We start from the raw sequence: 21367 nt of genomic DNA, 5'->3' as shown, positions 1-21367 counted from the left end.
ACTTAGTTCTTCTTCTTGGGTTTTGTCTTGTTCCTTCATTTGGAACATATTCTTTTGTCTCTTCATTTTGCCTATCTCTATACATTTATTTCTATGTCTTATGTAGGTTGGTTATGTTTTCCAATCTTTGAGAAGTGGCCTTATGTAGGAGACATCCTATGGGGCTCAGCAGCCTACATCCTTCTGGTCACCAGAGCTGTATGCTCTAGGGGTGCCCCCTGTGTTGACTGTGTGGGCCCTTCTGTTGTGGTGGAACCAACTACTGTGGGCACACTGGTAGGCAGCGCTGGCCCCAGGCCAGTTGGCTGCCAAGCTGTAACTCATATGGTGACTGCCAGCCCACTGGTAGGTAGGGCCAGGATCTGGCATGGCTGGCTGTGTGACCCAGCAGGTCCTGGAGCTGGTGCCTTCCTGCTGGTAGATAGGACCAGGTCCCAGTGTGGCTGCTGTGCAACCTGGGGAGTCCTAGGGCTGGTGACAGCATGTTGGCAGGTGGGGCTGGGACCCGGAGCAGCTGGTTGCAGAGCCCCAGATCTCTAGGGACTGGTGCCTGCCTGCTGGTGGGTGGGTAAGCCCCTGGCACTTCAAGGCTGGAGGGAGGTTTCCAAAATTGTGCTTGTCATCGCCAGCATCCTCATGGTAGAATACGCTCCCCAGAACGTTTGCTGCCAGCATCTGTGTTCCCAAGGGGAATCCGCGTTGCTTCCTCTCTCTCTGTGAGGCTCTCCAAGATCAGCAAATGAATCTGACGCAGGCTCCTTTCAAATTACTGCCTCTGTACTGGAACTCGGAGGATGTGAAACTTTGCATGAGCCCTTTAAGAGTGGAGTCTCTGTTTCCTATAGCCCTCGGGCTCTCCCATTACACAAGCCCTGCAGGCCTTCAAAGCCAGATGTTCTGGGCCCTCATTTTCCTGGGAGTGTAGGACATGCAGGTAGCGGGTCCCAATGTAGAATTCAGACCCCTCGCTCCTTGGGGAGAACCTCTGGAATTGTGATAATCCTCCCGTTTGTGTGTCACCTATCTGTGGGTGTGGGTCTTCACTATACTACATCTCTACCCCTCCTACCTGTCTTGTTGTGGTTCCTTCTTTGTATCTTTAGCTGTGGAAAATCTTTTCTGCTAGTCTTCAGGTGACTTTCATAGACAGTTGTCCTGTAAATAGTTGTAATTTCGCTGTACCTGTGGGCAGAGTTAGCTCAGGGTCTTCCTACCCCATCGTCTTGCCCACACCTCAGCATATACTATCATTTTTTAAAGATTATTTTTAAATTGTTTAAAAACCAAAAAACTGAGTTTCAGAGAGCTTAAATGACTTAACAAAAAGGCACAAAATTCATAATAACAATTTGGAATTTGAAAGCTGGCTCTTTAATTTAAAATTTTTCTCTCTATTGAACTAATTCATAATCAACTATTACTTAATGAGTAAGTATTACTATTTTAATCTCAACTATTTAGACTTCACTATTAAATAGTGAGCCCCTCAGGTTTTAACAGTGCTTATATAGCACTTTTCCTTCCTACACAAAATAGTCACAGAATTCTGTAACTTTTTGCCTTTCTTTTCCCTTTTTGGTGCATGTTCTGGTTCTTTCCCTGCTTTTAGGCTATATTTTGGGTGAGATTGCCAGCCTGCTATGAATGGTTATTTCTTTTAGGTTGCTCCTTTAAGTGGAAAACACATGCACACATACATAAACACACACAACCGACTTGTTAGCATTGTGTTTTAAAAAGAGTAAATCAGTCCAAGTGAAAGGTGATATTCTTGAGCATAGTATAGAAACATTATTAGCACATGACTTTCACAATAACACAAGATCTTGTTATTTCTGCCTACTCTGATGCTGTTCATCTTACCTTCAGTGTGGTCAGACAATGTCTGATTTTAGGACCCTCATAATTAATGCAATTAATTGTTGTCTAAATTATTTGTAATTAGCAGAAACGTTTCTCATAAAATCTTTTGCGAAAGTCCAGAATGTGAATATATCAGACAAATAGAAGTTGAACCGCCCACTTTGAAGCAGTGTGGTGGTATGTGCAGGGTGGACTGCTAGCCATTTCTCTCTCTTACCACCAAGCCTGTGAGGCTTCCCTACTGAACCCTTAGGACTTTAGTAGTACAGTTAAAATTTACTGAAATAAGTCATTGTTCTGTTTAGTTAAATTCTATTCATAGTAACATAAGTAATGAATGTGTTCTACAACTGGAAAAGAAACAAAGCAATTCTTTTTCACCCTCCATCTAAGCTGGGAATAACCTCATCTGTAATTGTTAATTACAGTTTTTCCAAAGGGGCAGCTCAAATGTTTGAGAAGCTTTTAATGTCCCCAAAAGCACTGTTGATGATTTTTCATATGTGAAGAACTCATGGGTAAATAGGATCAATTGATATGAGAAAATAAAGAAGAAGCTCCTACCAATATTTGCTCTGGCTCCAAGAAACACTCTTAAAATAGATTTTAAGGAAGTAGAAGGTCAACATCTATTTGTTAGTGAGGTCTCTAAGAAAGAACGAAGGGATTAAAAAATTACTACATTGCTCCGAGGGCACCAAATACCTCAACCCACTTGATTTGGGGGATATATAATGTAAAAAGCCACTCTAAGTACAGATATAAGTTTATTCATGACCTAGGATCAGTCCCAAGTTCCTATATGAGCTTACCTTGGTGAATTGGGTTAGAGAATGGATAAATCTGGAGACACCTCAACACCTTATTAGGCCAGGCCTAAACAGCAGGGAGCTCTCAGCAGTCTGCTGTGGCCTACTTTCCTGGGGTCATACTACATGGTACTTGATGGTTTTGCAAGAGGTAGGACATTGCTAAACACGCAATTCCAAGGGACCCTTAATGCCCACCTTAATCTACCCTCTAAATAATATGGGAAAGGAAAAAGAAATTTAAATCTATATAGAAATAAAACTTTCCCCTCTTCTTGTCTCCCACTGAAAGCTATAGTCCTACTTTACGTACATTCCTTCACCAGCACCATTTTGGGCTTCTCCAGAACCTTTGGGGACCCCGGGATAGTCTGGTTGCATGATCTGAGCTCCTCTGACTCAGGAGTGAGTACTGGAGAGAACGACGTCTTACGTTCTCTGAATTGTTCAGGTGTTTGGCCGACATTCCTTCACACCTTTTCCCCTTGGGTTTAGCATTTTAACTTATTTACATTCTGAGGTATTGCTTTTCACGCCAGTGGAGGCGTTCAGAAGAACCTGAGCAAAACCTCAAGAAGCTTCTTTTCCATTCTTTGCCACTGCTTTGACACATCTTCCTAGGATCGTTGGTATAAACATTTAGGCCCTTCACAGTCTTTCTATGGGCTCTTTAATATTACCTCAGAAGTCACTTAAATGAATCAGGATATTAATTAATTTTACCCCAGACTACCCTCATTGTTATGGGTACATAATTTCTATGAAGCACTAGCCCATAAAATGATCCCTGAAAATGGAGCTACTTGGGCAATTGTTTTAGAAAATACTACCCTCAGAGGGTTTTACAATGCACAATAACATCTGTAAAAATTCTCAGTAATCCTAACACAAAGACATTCATTTGATGTTTTTTCAGAATCTATGCAGCTCCAAAATAATTTGACTATAAAAGTGTTTTTTAACATAAACAAAGTAACATACCAAAGTACTAGTATTCTGGGCTTCCCCGGTGGCGCAGTGGTTGAGAGTCTGCCTGCCGATGCAGGGGATCCGGGTTCGTGCCCCGGTCCGGGAAGATCCCACATGCCGCGGAGCGGCTGGGCCCGTGAGCCGTGGCCGCTGAGCCTGCGCGTCCGGAGCCTGTGCTCCGCAACGGGAGAGGCCACAACAGTGAGAGGCCCGCGGACCGGAAAACAAAAAAAAAAAAAAAAAAAAAAAAAAAAAAACCAAAGTACTAGTATTCTATAGCATATGTTTTAGTAAATGTTGATTTCGTCAAAAAGTCAATTATCCCATATTCTATTTCTGAAGACAAAGTGACCACACAAGAAGCTTTTGTTATGCATCTTGGACAAAACAATACTGTAAGTCAAATTATGTAATTTCAAAGGAATAAAGCTGCTTAATCCCCTTTGCTTCGCGATTTAACTCCATAAATCCTCCCTTTCAAGTCAGTCCGTTGTAAACACACCTTAAATTCCTAATATAATTAAAGTTCACATTTGTTGCTTACTCCCAGAAATCTAACCTCCCAAAACATACAACATGAATCTCACATTGATAATACCAAGACAAATTTTAAAACAGCCCATATTCCTCATTCTGCTTAGTTCTAGCCAATGGTTCTAACTTAGGGCTCTGGTTGGAGTCAAAGTCTCTTCTCTGCATTTACACTCTGGTATCGATGAGACTTTCTCAAGCATCTCTTGTGTTTGATTCTTTATTCCAAGTTCAATATGGTTTAAAAATTCCTCATATTTTGTCTTTCATACATTCCACCTGTATCAAATTCTAAGACTTGAAAGGACATAAATTTCAAAAACACAAGTCCTAAAGGTAAAGCCACTATTATCTTGACGCTGTGATTTAAATTAGTATTGCTCAAGCAAAATAATGTTTGTCAAATATAATACATATATTATTACCTAGGCTTAACAGTGTGAGTCACACCTGTAGACCACTGCTGATATACAGTGTTTTCTGGGGGAAAATGGCCAGACAGAAAAACTGAAAGAGAGCAAACCGTATAAGTTTAAAGAACAGCTTTGAGATTGGTTTCCTTTTGCTCTGAGGTGTCAATCACTTCTTGGCAGAAGTCCAGAATCTACTGCCTGTGAACCTGAGGTGCAGTTGGGAACATTTTCCCAAGAAGATGTTAATATAAGACTATGATTCTCATATTTTAATAAATGTAGGTTACTCATTTTCTTTTCTTCTGAGATTAGGATTTGAAATATTTAGTACACCAGTAAAGTTTGAAAATTTATGCCTGTGGTAGCGTTAGTCTCCACATTTTTCATTCTATTCACTTTTCATTCAATACATCTTTCATTCTATTCTATTTTCATAGTCCACCATGAATACTTCTAAATATTTGGATCACTTTCAAAACATTCCTGTCTCCTTCCATGGCCTAATTGACATGTGTAATTGACAACCTGTCCTGAATTGAGTGTGGGCTCTAATTCTATTCTCATTTGTGAAGTATATTCCACATTAATAATAAGCAATTCTCTAAATAAAATTTGGGGGATTGTACCCCCAGCTACTCCATTATTCTCCTTTTCTCTTTGTATTTTCATAAACTGGCAGCTCCTCACATCTTCCTTAGGTATACATTCTATTTTCTCCCATCACCGAGACTGTTGAGTCTGCTTTATACGAGGGAATTCTTTAGCCCATCAGGATAGCTTTTTCATGGTTTCCAAGTTTAGCTCAGCAGAAGAATTCTTCTCTGAAGATTTCTGAAGAAGAACTCCTATTCTCATGTTTTCAAAGCATATGTCCTTGGAGTTCCAGTGAAAAGCAAGATCTTTATCCCCATGTTCCTCCATCCTCAAATGTTGAGTTTCTGTACCTTTCCCACTTCCATACTATTACAAAGATCAATTTCTGCTTTCCCTATATAATAAGACATTTCTTTTCTTCCTCAAGTATTTCCCTCTCAATTTAATCAAGATTCCTCTGAAGTTGGTGACCATTTTCACTCATTCTTTCTCATATGCAGTGTTAATCCTATAGCCTCTATTCAAATTTATGCACTTTCTTTAGCATACCAATTTCTAAAGGCTTTTTGCCTGAAGACATATTTACCCACTGTCTATGAGGTCTTCCTGCAAACTTCCTGCAAACTTCCAGCATGAATCTCTCAAGTGCACTAAGAATTTGCATTACACTATAGATGCTTCTTGCCATAGAATGAAAGCTGATTGGCACTTCTGGAAGGCACCAGCAGTTCAGGCTTCCAGACCTCTTTGTGGTAGGAGTCTATTAAACTGTCTCCCCGCCATCTCCAGCCAACATCGTATCTAGCTAACACTAAGCTTGCACTAACCAGCATGCCTATCTTTTCTTTACTAACTCAATGTTCCCCATGCTAGACTTTGAAAAGACTGAAGGTCATCAATCATTTTGTTTTATAATATTTGTGCAAATATAGATTATTTAAAGTAATCTTATTCCAATGCTATTTTTGAAAACTCAGCTTATTTTTTCTTTGTTGCTGAATTTCCTTTTTGCCCCCCCAAAATGAACTAAATATAATTAAAAGTTTATTCTGTTTAGTTCTTGTTATCTCTCTCCTCCCTGCTATTCCACCTACCTGAACATTCTCTCCTAGACAGCATGGGAATCATACTACCACTTTCAACTACTACTACTGCCTTACCACCCCCTTTCTAGGGTAGCTGAGCAACTAAGTTTTACATCAGAAAGGTTTGGCTCTCTGTGACTGTGGAAAAATTATATAATTTTTCAGAATCATACGTAAAATTATGATCATAATTACTACTTAATTCATAGGATTACTGTTATGATCAAGTGAAATAACCTATATCAGACATGTAGGAGAGTCTCATGTCCCTCCACTTCTAAAAATATAGTTAACTGACTCACCAAAAGACAGACATCAAAACACTGGATTTCTATATCTTGATCAGAAGACTTTAAGTAACTAATCTTCAAGTTGTAACTGATGTTTATATTAATATTAATGATATGATCTCGTGATTGTTTACCCCCCTGATGGCTACTCATTCTTTTTTACATAATTAGGATCTACAGCCAAAGGTGCCACGAAGACTGAGTTCATCACTACAAGAACAACAGTGATAAATCTTCCACTTTCAAATGCTATTTCAACACTACAAAGTCCCCAATCCAAGAGTAAGTACAAGAATTTGTGCTGAAATGTTAAACTAGTATATTGGATAGAACTAAATTCAGAATGTTTTCCAGCCCACAGTTACCAAAGAAAAATGCCTTACTTATATTCTCTCCTAGTCTCTACCAAATGGGACAAACATTTAGCGACTTTGCTTTGTACAGTGGCACTGTATCCCTCCATAGCCACAAATGAGTGGATGCCAAGGAGGATCAGTCCAAGCCTGAGCAATAATCTATGATATCACCTGGCACAAAAAGGTGAGCTTGGCCAAAAGGTTAGACAACTTTGATGAAATGGAAAAATTCTTAGAAACAAATTGCTAAAACTGCCTCAAGAAGATAGGAAGATTGAAAAGACCTAAAGCAATTTAAGATTCTGCATTAGAAATTTAAAATGGGCCCATGGAGAAAACTCCAAGCAGGATGGCATCAAGTGTGGATTCTATCAAAATATTCACAAAAGAAGTAATACTAATTCTTCTCAAACTCTTTCACGATGTAGAGGAAACATCGCACAGATAATTATCTGAGACTAGTATTACCCTAACAACAAAGATAGAAAAGAATGAAAAGAAAACACAAATAAAGAAAGCTACAGACCAATATCCGTCATGAACACAGATACAAATATCCTTAATAAAATATTAGAAAAAAATCTGTAACATATGAGAAGTGATATAAAGAATGAACAAATGGAATTTATCCAGGAATGCAAGGTTGGTTTAACATATGAAAATCAAGTAATGTAATACACCATATTAGTAGACTCAGTAAATGCAGAAAATGTATTTGACAAAATATAACACCCACTCATAATTAAAACTCAATTAAATATAAATAAAATGGAACTTCCTCAAACTGGTAATGGATATCTATGAAAAATATACAGCAAACATCATACTTAATAGTGAAAGACTTAATACTTTCCTCTTAAGATCTGGAACAAAACAAAGATTCCACTCTCCCCAATTCTATTCAAAATTATAACTAGAGGTTCTAGACAGTACAATAAGCTGATAGATAGATAGGTAGATAGATAGATGATAGATAGATAGATAGATAGATAGATAGAAAGGGACAGATAGAATCATTCATCCAGATTGGAAAGGAGGAAATAAATGTGTTTCTCTCAGTAGACTGCATCATTATCTATGTAGAAAACCCAAAGATTTCACAGTAAAGCTACTAGAACTAATAAAGAGTATTCTATACCAGAAGATCCAAGATATGCACAAATAAATCATATTTCTTTATGTTAGCGATGGCAATCCAAAAATAAGGAAATAATTCCACTCATAATAGCATCAGAAAGAATAAAGTATTTAAAAGTAAATTTAACAATAGAAATGCAAGATTAGTACACTGAACTATAAAACACTTCTGTGAGAAATTAAATATATAAATGGAAATTTCTGAGTTGGTGAACATGTGAAGATTTGAGGAGAGTGGTGCACTAGGAGAGGACATGGAAGCTCCACATCCTTTCTCCATACCTTGTCCTGTGCATCTCTTCCATCTGGCTGTCCCTGAGTTATATCCTTTTATCATAAGCCAGTGATCTAATGAGGTAATGGAGTGAATTATCAAGAAAGATTTGTCCCCATCAGTAGGGCTAGTGAGTACCAGAATTAACACCTGGGCATATCTGATTCCTTGCCCTGTGTTCTCTTCTTTATTGCATGCTGCCACCTCCCTGAGTTTTTTGTCTTAAGGCAGATAGTCATATGAGTATACCTGAACTAAGTAAGACTAGTCAGTGGTACCTGGCACATCACCTGGAGGGGCTCTAGTGGGTGGCTGGGACCCTAAAAAGGACACATCATGGGGTCAGTTTCCAGGCAAGAGGAGCAAAAGAACTAAGGGACCCCAAAAGCCAAAGCACAGCTGAGCCTATTCTGATCACATGCTCTGGACATTCACAATGTGGAGCCTGGTATCAGAGCACATCTGGGAGATGTGGCAGGTGTGAGCCAGCAGGCCAGACACAGCAGAGCAGGGAGGGAAAGGCAATTTATGCATTTTTAATGTAATGCACACACAATTTAAATAATACATTTATTTTAGTATTAATGTGAAAAGACCACTTGTTAGTTTTAGTGATTCAGACAAGCCCACTAAGGATCAAAAAAGAAAATTTTTCATTAGTACAATTACATCTGGTACTTGAGCAAAGAAATCAGATTTTAAAACATTACTGCCGGTGGGAAAGTGCTAGTGAGATGCAAAAATGACATCATTTTGATTCTGACTTTAGCCACACAAAGCCATTTCAAGGGTTCACAAGAAAGATGGAATCGCGGGGGAAAGAAAAGTAGAATGTGAGTGTGTTGCTTCTGTATGTTTAAAAATTTTTTAAAGCCAGTGATGAATGTTTTGAACATTTGCTTCCTTAGGTTTTATACTGTAATAATCTACCGTCAATTTTCATAACAAATATATTTGTTTCTAAGTATATTACCATCAACAAAGACAGAAATAGAAAAAATTAAATGCAAACAGAAACACTTTACCTAACCATACATAAAATTGTTACAAAAGCACACAAAAAGAATCCAAGTACTTTAAACAACATAGTCTTAACTGCATACACTCCTCAGTAGAACAGATAAAGAGGGGGAGAGAGAAGGAAAACACTGCAGAGAAATCCTGACATTCACTTGATGAGTTTGTTTTATTAAAATGAATATAGCGAATCTAAATACTTGGTACTACAAGATTGAAAAAACATATAGATGTGTTCTCAATGTGAAAAGGGGAGATACAAATACAGAATGCAGGAAGGAAAAAAACACTGCATCATCATATTGAAATCATCCTCCCTAGATCTCTCTCATTCCTCAAGGTGCTTCCTGCTAAGCACGGACTCCACTTGATATAATGAGTTTGCACACATTTCCATCGGCGCCTGATGAGACCAGGAGCCTGCCCAGATTCCTGGTTAGCAGGGCAATGCTCCCTTTCCATCTCCACCCCTCACACACACAAGCATTCAAAATTAGTGGAGCCAAGACAGAGAAACAGAAGGAGAACAAAACAGTCTATAGGCAGGGGAAGGTTGAACACCTCTTAAACATATGGGCAATGGGTCCTCGCAGAGTGACTATAAGATAAAGGCACTGTGGGTACATTATCTCAAATGCAGGCTTGACTTAGAGAAGAGAAGAGAAGAGCTATTGAGGTCTGTGGCTTTACCCCCTAGAAAGGTGGAATGTAGATCAAAACAGCATGTTCTCAAAACATTTCTAATCGTTTCCCATTCTCTTAAAGTTGTGTGTATTTCTCCTGTTTTATTCTTTTATTCTGCCCGTAGAAGACAAATTTCTAGAATACTAGGATTTTTAAGATAGAAATCCTCATTAATTCAGTGATCTGACTTTATAAAGAAACGAGGGCCCTTTGGATTAATTAGTAAATTAATTTATTCACTAAAAATCTTTTGGAGAGCATCGGTGACCCGACATGCCCCCTAGCTTCTGGAAATTGCCAGTAATTCTCTGCATTCCTTGGCTTAGAGATACATCACTCTAATCTCTGCCTCTGTCTTCACATTGTCTTTTTCCCTGTGTGTCTACATACGGCCTTCCCTTCTGTGTCTCCTCTTCTGTCTGTGTCTTCTTTTTTATAGAGACAATTTCTTGGGATTTTGGGCCCACCCCGATCTGGAATGATTTCATCTCAAGATCCATAATTACACCGGCAAAGATCCTTTTTCTAATAAGGCTGTATTCACTGGTTCTAGGTACACATATCTTTCCAAGGAAGTCAGGGGTACTAGTCAGGGGTACTATTCACTGGTTCTAGGTACACATATCTTTCCAAGGAAGTCAATCAATATGAGAGACTGACGGACTGATAGGCTGGCTGAATATAAACCTCTGATTCTCACCAGGGTGGTTCTCTTGCTGTTACCAGATTTATTCCTGACTGTGGTATTTGTTCATGCTGCCCACCTCATCTGTATGGTCCTTCTTTCATCCCCTTGTCCTTTCTCCACTTGCTTATTCAAATTCTACGCAACTATCAAGAGCCTCCGCAAGATGCTACCTCAGTATTTCCCACCACTTAATGAGTGTTGCCAGATATGCGTACCATCTGCACTATTATTTATTTAGTACTTTCTTTCAATTGATTCACTTTTTATTCTTAAATTTGTTTGAAAAGTAAACCATCATAAATGAAAAACCAGTTTGACTTGGCATAAACAGAAGCTAGAAAGTCACTACGATGTAAGCAAAATAAAACAAAATTCTAGCTAGATTTTGTTGCTCGCCAAAGGCTCTGAGTTTGAGGCTTGCTTGTCCTTGTTTAAGAAATAAATCAAATACTTACCTGGAAGGGGAGATACCAGGGTCATGAAGGTGGTTTTCCCCCGTCGAGGCTTATCCATAGCACTACTGGATGTGCTGTGCTGACCCCTGTGATTTTCCCAAATGTGGAAAACTCCGCTGAATAATTTGTGATTGTTGGGGACTGCATTCTTCCCGCTGTGGAGTGAAAAAAAAATGCTAAGTACATGCTACGTATTAATAACATATTTGCATCAAATTGAAATTTTGAAACTTCGTCATTGAAACAAACAAAAAAGCTGAAAAGAAAATAACTTTCTCATTTAGTGTTTCAATCTTATTTAATGCCACTTTCCAGTACTGTCTCATAGAATCTCTCTTACAATGCTATGCATCTCATGCTTTGGAAAACACTAATTTATCTGATCACCTATCCTCATTAGTTCTCTTGTGAATGTCACCATTTATCTATGACATTTTTGGGGGAACTTAATTACAATGTTTCTTACATGATATTTAATTAGTTTGTATCATTTCATGTGGGCTGATAAAGGAGGAATACTCAGGATAACAAGGTCTTAGTCACAAGTCACAGTTTAGCCAAACCAGAACTCATCTCATGTACAGTGGCGCAGTCAATGCTTTGTTTGGAAGGGGGCGGGGGTGGAAATAAGAAGGAAAATCTGAATTGGTCCTAGTAAATTATTTTTAAGCAAATCAGAAAAGAATTATATATGAGAATGACTGTATATATTTTTTCTCCTGGGCCTGTTAATGATAAATCATGTTCTGTGTGTAATTATATACAGCTATATATAGCTGTAAATATAATGGCCTTCATAAGATAAGAATATTTAGCAAAGTTACTTGTTGTATTATTGCTTATTATTTCTGTTTTAAAAGCTGATAGTTTAAGCAAAGTTTAGCTTTGGATTAAATTGTGGATTAAAGTTTAGCATTTCAAAGTTCATTTGCATTTCATAAGACTTCAGTTTCATATTAGAGACAAACTCAACCAAGAAATTTTAAGTTGCCTGCCACCCTGGTTAAGGATTTGGTTTTTACTAAACATCTAAGTTTGAGACTAGGTTACACACTTATTTGCTATTTGACTTCACCTACTTCCTTTTCTTAAAAACACATTTGCATTATGAAATTTATAAATAAAAAAAAAACAAGAATAATACTTTAGCCATATTCCATAGCATTCCTCTCTATTAAGATTTTATATCCACAGAACTGAATCCAAATTTGAAAATAGTATGCCATATGAAAACACTTTATTATCTTCAGAATAATACATCCTTGATTTTAGGATAAAAATGTATATATATTCCAGTATTGATTAAATATTTAAGATTTACAGAATTTTGTCCTCAGAATAATAATATATTCATTCATATATGAAAGTCTGGACCTCTTAAGATTCAATAAAAGGATTTTGAATTTTTTTTAATAGATTTATTTATTTTCTCTTTGGCCGCGTTGGGTCTTCGTTTCTGCGCGCGGGCTCTTCTCTGTTTGCAGCGACCAGGGGCTACTCTTCGTTGCTGGGAGTGGGCTTCTCTTGTTGCAGAGCACCGGCTCTAGGTGCGTGGGCTTCAGTAGTTGTGGCACACAGGCTCAGTAGTTGTGGCTTGCAGGCTCTAGAGTGCAGGCTCAGTAGTTGTGGTGCACCGGCTTAGTTACTCTGCAGCATGTGGGATCTTCCTGGACCAGGGCTTGAACCCGTGTCCCCTGCATTGGCAAGCGGATTCTTAACCACTGCGCCACCAGGGAAGCCCGGATTTTGAATTGTTATATGTTATTTTTTTAATATTCAGCTACATCTTTAAGGCATAGTTATTTTTCTTTTGTGTAATATGTCCCTCTAAAATCATTATGCATTTTTTAAAACATCTTTATTGGAGTATAATTGCTTTACAATGGTAAGTTAGTTTCTGCTGTATAACAAAGTGAATCAGCTATACGTATACATATATCCCCATATCCCCTCCCTCTTGCGTCTCCCTCCCAGCCTCCCTATCCCACCCCTCTAGATGGTCACAAAGCACCGAGCTGATCTCCCTGTGCTATGCAGCTGCTTCCCATTAGCTATCTATTTTACAACTGGTACTGTATATATGTCCATGCCACTCTCTCACTTGGTCCCAGCTTACCATTCCCCCTCCCTGTGTCCCCAAGTCCATTCTCTCATTATGCATTTTTGAAGGATGAAAAAAATGCAAAAAAGGATAGTCAGAGGTTTTGTCTGATATGAGTTTAAAAATTTTTCATTCTCTGTAAAGTCTATCAGCAAGAAGGTTATGACCTGATATTAAAAGCAGGAGGAACAAAAGGTTTGGATTTCATTTGTATTCTAATCCTCTGGCAGCTGATAAATATTTTAACTGCAACTTTCAAATACAACATTATGCCATGTTCAAAAGTATTTTAACTAGTTATCAAAAGTAGGAATTAATTACATAAGCTTTCCACTCAGAACAGTTTAGTGGAAGGAAAAGCTGTCTCTTTGAGTAAAAGAGAATGGGCCTTAGAACCAACAGACCTGAATTATAATCACGGTCCTCCCTTTGAGAAAGCAGTTTCACTGCTTTCAACTAATATTTGCAGATCTGAAAAATGGAAATAACAACATCTTTCTTGTAGACATCAGCAATCAATGTATGGAACTGACCATAAGAGTTGCTTGAAAATTAGTAGCTATAATTATCCAAGCAGGAATATTAAGTAAGGCATTCATTTTCTCTTAAAAATGGAATTCAAAGAGGTAGAATTAGGTTTATTATTATTACTTTCTACTGTTATTCGTTCATTCCTTATATTTTTACCAGAGACCTGGTAGTAGGCTCTGCGGTTACGGCTCTGAGTAAAACAAGAAATCTTTGTCCTCCTGGAGGTACATTCTAACTAACAACAAGCATATTTTTTAAAAAATCAATGTCCCTGGAGTGATAAAAGTACAGTTGAGCAGATGAGGCAGAGTGGTGGACTAGCGTGGAGGGAAATGAGGTCTACAACGCTAGACAAGGTGGCTGGAGAAGACTCCTCTGGGTGGTGGAACCTGAGCAGACTCGTGAAGGGTGGGAAGGAGCCAGTGCAGACCTGAGAGGGCAACACTGAGGCTAGAGAAGAGCAAGCGGGGACCCCTGAGGCAGGAGGAGCCCTGGGACGTTGATCTGCCACAGAGACGCCCAGCAGGCTGAAACAGCTGGAGTGAATTGAGGAGGAAGGTAGGAGCCACGTGCTCTGAAGAACTGCCAGCTGCAGTGAGTAGAAGAATAAGGCGCCCTTGGAGCACAGCCACATTCAGATTCCAGAAGAGTTTGCTAGGTGGCTATTGCAGGTACCGAGGGGACAGATACAGGTGCTAGATGAACAGTATTCGATTGAATGGTGAGACATATTTGGAATATATTTTGAAGCTAGAGCTGATGGGGTGAGAAAAAGAAGTGAATAAGAAAGGCCACTAGTTTGTGGCTTGTGCACCTGGGAGACAATTGTACCATGCTTTGATCTAAGATGGTGAGGGCGGAGGTGGGTTTGAGGATGCTAGTCAAGAGTTATGAATGGATAAAGAAGATGTGGTATATAGATACAGTGGACTATTACTCAGCCATAAGAAAGAATGAAATAATGCCATTTGCAGCAACATGGATGGACCTAGAGATTATCATGCTAAGTGAAGTAAGTGAGACAGGGAAAGTCTAATACTATACTATTGCTTATATGTGGAATCTAAAACAAAAAGATGCAGATGAACTTATTTACAGGAATAGACCCACAGGAATAGACCCACAGACATAGAGAACAAACTTATGGCTACCAAAGGGGAAGTGAGGGAGATAAATTAGGAGTTTGGGATTAACATATACATATTACTGTATGTAAAATAGACAACCAACAGGGACTTATTATATAGCACAGGGAATTATACTCAATATTTTATAATAACATATAAGGGAAAAAAATCTGAAAAAGAATAAAAAGAATATATATATAATATATAACATATATATATATATATAAACTGAATTACTATCACTGTCTGTACACCTGATATTAACACAACATTATAAATCAACTATATTTCAATAAAAAAGAGTTCTGTTTCAGGCATGTTAAATTTGAGATGCTGGTGAGACAGTCAAATGAAAATACAAAGGAATCAAGTGAATATTATTAAACTATCATTATTGGGCTTCTATTTGTTTCCATTTTTTTCTATATTTTTTCATCTGGCAAATCTTGGTTCACGGTGCAAACACTCCAAGTAGTTGAAGTGATCTTTGATTATAATTCTCTAAGGTGATTTTATTTGTAGAAGCTCTTCTGAGCTATATATTCTTTAGAGGAATTCCCTGTTTCAGTGGAATCTGTATGAACCATTCTGAATCTTCCTCAGGTCAGGAGATGCACAATATCTTAGTAGGAATATGACACATGGCAGTGCCACTCATGAAGTACCTACCAAAGTTTCGTAGTTGTCTGGGTTATCTAGGCGCATTCAAGATGTGGGGTTGTACTAGGTGCTCCAAAAGAGGATTCAGCAAAATACAGCTCACAGGCCAATCCAGACCCACACCTGTTTTTGTAAATAAAGTTTAATGGGAATACAGCCATACATATTCTTTAGGTATTATGTATAGCTGCATTCACACTACAATGGCAAAGTTGAATAGTCACTAGAGACTTATGACCCACAAAGCTTAAAATACTATTTGGCCCTTTAAGAAAAAGTTGGCTGACCCCTGCTCTGAAGTTTCTTCTAATCAGGAAGCCTCTTGATTTTATGATTTGATGAAAGTAAATCAGAAATGAGCTAAGATCTATATCTATTTACCACCTGAAATAATTGTGAGAGTACATTTGATATTCAACATTTAATTTTAGCAATTTTCTTTTCTTTCCTCTAAAGCTGAGATTCAGAGTTCAATCAAAGCCACAGAAACACCAGGTAAGTTAATTTTCTTTCTCTGAAAATATTCCTGGGTAAAATCCCCAGAAAGAGACAAAGTAGATCAATCGGTCTGAGGACAGGGTGAAAGAGTACAAAGGAACACATTACATGGCAACTAAAATATTTAGGAAACCTTGTGTTAAAAAAATGCAGTCCCGGAGAATATACAATGATGTGCCTCAGTGCTGTGGGTCTGGGATGAGTGGAACCAGTTCTGGTAAATGCATAAAGCCTGTGGAATTTTCCTCTGCTCAGAAGCTACTGTTCCTGGTCTGTTTCTGTGGTCAGCTTGCCCTCTCTCAGAAGTATAGAGTGTGTGTTTGCTGTCTTCTCTACTTTCTAACAAAGCCTGGTCCTGGCATCCGAAGAGATGATGTTATAAACCACAGTCAACAGCCTAAAATGTTATCACTTAAAGAAGTGCTCATGCTTTGCCATCCTTAGTTTTAAACTGAATAAATTCTGGATGATGGAGCAACAGAAATTGAAAAAGATTATTGGGCAGAGGAAAATGATAATGTTGAATCTTCCTATTGTTTTGAAATTATAATTGTTTGGGGGTTTTTATCTGCCTACATCCTACCTGGTACTTATATACATGACAAATCTCTTAGGTTCTCAATTATAACCACCTTTGGTATATATAAAATGAGAAATACATGAAGTAAACTTGTAAGATCATGTAACTTTTTTAAAAATTGGAAAAATAAAGCCTTCAAAATTATGAGTGACTCTGATAACATTTTCACAGCAAATGTCCTAAATAATCATCATAGTCTACCTTCAAAGAATTAGAAATGGAAATTATTATGCTTTTAACTTTTCATTATTTGTCTTCTACATAATACATCAAATGAATAAAGAAGTTATTTTTATATTGTTAACTCTATTTCACCTTATCGCCATATTTTTTATTCTTATTTCCATCTACATAGTCTAGAAATGCAACAGAAAAAACACTGGGAAAAACAAAGCAAAAGCAAAGCATAAAAATAGTACATCCAGGCAAAGAGGGTAGCTTTACACTGGCTGATGCTTTGCACTGTTCTGGAGAAGTCCTGTCCCCCCGCTTCATGGACTGGTTATCAAGGAGAAGTTACAGATGAAGAACAATTGGGAAGCTGACAAAGTGTCAGCTCGTTTTAAGGGGAGACTGAAGCATCTTTTATTTTGTTTAAAATAATGGTATTAACACAATGCCAACTTTAGCTATAATTGATTTTTAAATGTAATAAAAAGCCCATTTAGACTTTAATTTTGAATTATAGAAACTAATTCTCCTAAAACAAATAATAGACAAACCATTGATTTGAACAGCATACTAGAAAGAAATGAGGCTGATTCTACCAGCTGTAGAAAAGTCAGTCTCAAACTTCAGATGTATGTTTTGGCTAAAGACTAAATCCAGATACACTCAAAAAAATTCACAAATATTCACCCATATGATCAAGGAGAGGCATCTTCCTTAAAATAATTAGCATTTTTCTTTTAGGTAAAGTTGAGGTGACTTCTTGACCACAGAATTATTAGTACTGCTTCCTTCCATAAATATGAGCTAAATATACATTTAATTTTTGACTAGAACATACTGAGTTCTCATGTTTGATATTTTCTTTCAGATTATGCATCTGACTTTAATTTTCTTGAAAAATTCTGTTTTTACCACTCTCTTCAAAAACTATTTTTAAGGATCTAGAAATTGTTGATTGTTTTATGTAGGATCATTTTTTGGAATTCAGGATAAGTAAGGCAACTATATATAAAATGTGAATTATAAGCAATTATACATAGATATGACATTCAATTTTATGTAATAAAGATAAAAAAAGATAGTCATAGATGGAAATGATCAGTCAAAGTCAGAAGACATGTCCATTCATCCCATTCAACAGAGCAAAGGTTGTATGAATGGACAACTGAGTTTAACAATGCTAAGCATGAGGAATTCATGCCCAATATCTAAAGCACGTGGGAAAGTCTAACTTCACCTGACCACTGTAACATACCTGGTGAGACTCCAAATTTTGTATAATCCCCTGCCAAATATACAGAATGGTATATTCAACCAATCACCACTAACTGAGGCATTCAATAAATATTTGTTCTGTTCCATCACACATAACACTAGCTAAGAGTTTGAGTGTTACATGGAGGCTGCCATTAAGGGTTACTAAAGACTAGTCAATATTATAAATAACTATAATCACTCCAGCAGTCATGTAGGTATAAGGTGATGTGTCATAGATGAGCCTCAGATAACCTTATGTTAAGATCAGAGGAGGAAGAGAGTTTTTCCCCTTCAGCTGTTGTTGTGGTATACATTGGGTGGGAAAAAGTGACCTTCTAGCTGCCAGATTTTTCTACCTACTCATTTTTTTAGCTCTGAATTCAGAGCTAATGAGGAGATAGAAAGACCCACTAAAAAGTGATGAAAAATTGTTTATTCCCCAGAGATATATGCAGCCATCATGCGGCCATTACAACAATTTAAAGCAATGATAGAATTCACTTTACTTTAGCCTTATCATTTTCTCACAGACAGGCAGAGCTAATAATTTGTCCTTGAAAATGAACCTCTTGATTTCTTTGATGAGAGACCTCAGCTCCAGAGAAAAATGGAACAATATGCCCCAGAGTTTTGGGAAAGGAATAAACCATCTGCCCTTAACTTTCTGAAAAGACAACTATATTTGTCAGGGTTTTCCAGAGAAACAGAACAAAAAGAATATATATATATGTATATATTTGTATATATGCATGGAACTCTCTAAAGAGATTGATTATGAAGAATTGGCTCATGCATTACAGAGTCTGAGAAGTCCTAAGATCTCAGTTGGCAAACTAGAGGCCTGGAAAGGTAGGAGAATGGATGGTATAGTTCTAGTCTGTCCAAAGGGCTGAGGGCCAGGAGAGCAAATGGTGTAAGTTCCAGTCTGAAAGCTGGCAAGCTCAAGACCCAAGAGGAGTCGATATCTCAGTTCAAAGGCAAAGGAAACACTGATATCCCAGCTCAAGGCAATCCGGCAGAAAGAGTTCTTCTTACTCCAGGGAGCCTTTCTGTTCTATACAGACCTTCAACTGATTGGATAAGAGCCACCCTAATGGAGGGTAATCTATTTCACTCAGTCTACTGATCTGAATGTTAATCTCATCCAAAAACACATTCACAGGCACACCCAGAATAATGCTTGACCGAATATCTGAGAACCCCATGGCCAAGTCTAGTTGACACATAAAATATCTCACCACAACAACATTCTCATAGTCACCAGCACAGCTTGTGAAAGTTCTCATTGTACCCATTTTCTTGACTTTCTCAACTGTGTTTCAGGACCTCAGTTGTACTGTAGACATTAATTTTGATGGAAATTCAGAAGCCAGTACAGACAAAAGTCCCATCAAAACTGACTACTGACCTTTGGAAAGGAGGATGCTCTGTCTTGGTTCATTCATTATGCTTGACATCTTACGTTGTGCCTGGGATTGGTTACTTATCTCTCAGAATTCATATAATGTGAAGCATGAATTATTTTTATACAGAGGATTACTTACCTGAATGTTTGAACTTTGAATGACAGAATCTTGATACTATTGTTCAGGTAGAACGCACTCAAACTAGAAATATACCCATAGTGAAGTGATATCCAGAGTTGTTTTTATTAACTTGGAAACTTTATGCTGTTTGAAAATTAGTTGAGAATAAAATAACTCAGTTATGGAATGAAAAATATATCAATATTTATGTGATAGGGTCTGGCATAAACTTCCACTTAGGAGATTGTATGAATCTATAAATCTAGGTATGGCTATCTGGGTTCTCCTCTAGTTCAGGGATCTGATAACTCTCTAAGAAGTGCTCGGCCCTGTTCTTGTGGCTCTCTAGTCTACACTGAAAGGTCATAAAAACTCACAGTCTCAATTGATTAGCTAGCCAACACTCACTTTAAGAACCAACACATTTCAATGATATTGCTAAGGGTGTGAGCTCTTCCAATGAGCTCTACAATGTGCTTTATTTAATACACTAGGAATAATTCTGTCTGCTTGTATGTATATGCAGAGTCTGGTTTGGCCTATTGAAGGAAGGAGGTGTTTAGTTTACCTTGGTAGGAAGAATACCTTCTCGATTGGAGCCAAAATTGAAATAGATAATATTTCATGTAACAAAAATAAGAGGCATGCACTTATAACTCATTCCGACTGAGGAGCAGAAGCTTAGGCAGCACAGAATTGTGGTTGACAGAACAGAGTCTAGAGTTGCATTCAAACCCCAGCTCTGTGTGACTTTGAGCAAATTATTTAAACTCTCTGGGCTTCAGTTTCCACTTTATGAAATGAAAATATTATTAATACAATAGTGAGTGTAAAACACTTAGAACAATGCCTGGCACACAGTGTCCCATAACTTGAAAATAAAGTCCTTTTTAATATTTTCGTGTCCGTGTTTTGGATCGCTTACACTCACATTCTCAGAAAGCATACGGCACAGGAAGAGTTACAGATTGAAAAGCTTCTCAGTGTTTTCAGGTTGTACTATCCAAATTGTGAATTTAAGGTAAGATGATGTATATATTTTGGGAGAGAGATGAGAACATTCTAAAACTTTCAGAATGCTGAGAAAAAAATTTCACTGGTCTCATTGATAATGATACCATTAACAAGTAAGATGAACTCAACTCACTTGAAAACTGTTGGTTGCATGGCATAATGGAAAGGAAACAGACAGGGTTTTGAGTCATACTTGGCTTATGTCTTAGCCCTTCTACTTATTGCCAGACATGTTACCTTATCTCTCTGAGCCACAGTATCTCTCATCTTTAAAGCACATAATAAAAATGTTTAAGAATAAGGTGAGTTAGCACATATGGAAGTAATTAGCAGTGCCCCATTCATTCTTTGTGCATTGTATATAATTTTCTGGAAATTAATAACTATTTATATTAAATCACAAAAGAAAAATATGCCCTCCTTCTTCAACATATATTTCTACAGAGTTACCTAAAGTAAACAAATCTCTAGTCACAGTTATTACTGGGTTAGAGGATGCTATTACTTCTGGTTAGTTATGCTGATGGCCCAAAGCAAAGTGAAAGAACTTTGCGATAAAAAATGTTTTTGTGGGGCTTCCCTGGTGGCGCAGTGGTTGAGAGTCCGCCTGCCGATGCAGGGGACACGGGTTTGTGCCCCGGTCCGCGAAGAACCCACATGCCGCGGAGCGGCTGGGCCCGTGAGCCATGGCCGCTGGGCTTGCGCGTCCGGAGCCTGTGCTCCGCAACGGGAGAGGC

At 37.9% G+C, this 21367-nt stretch overlaps 1 protein-coding gene across 1 annotated transcript in view; it reads left to right on the top strand.

The window, feature by feature from the left end:
* Positions 1–21367, top strand: part of EMCN (endomucin) — an 86058-nt gene that overhangs the window by 43293 nt on the left and 21398 nt on the right. Inside the window, exons 4-5 of the mRNA XM_007463805.1 lie at positions 6726–6836; positions 16041–16079. Coding sequence (XP_007463867.1) covers positions 6726–6836; positions 16041–16079 — 150 coding nt within the window. The remainder of the gene's footprint in view (positions 1–6725; positions 6837–16040; positions 16080–21367) is intronic.

This window comes from Lipotes vexillifer, unplaced genomic scaffold (genome assembly GCF_000442215.2).
Source record: "Lipotes vexillifer unplaced genomic scaffold, Lipotes_vexillifer_v1.1 scaffold49, whole genome shotgun sequence".
In the NCBI taxonomy this organism is placed as follows: Eukaryota; Metazoa; Chordata; class Mammalia; order Artiodactyla; family Lipotidae; genus Lipotes; species Lipotes vexillifer.
Note: the sequence above shows the minus strand (reverse complement) of the source record. Positions and strands in the feature narration are given on the sequence as shown.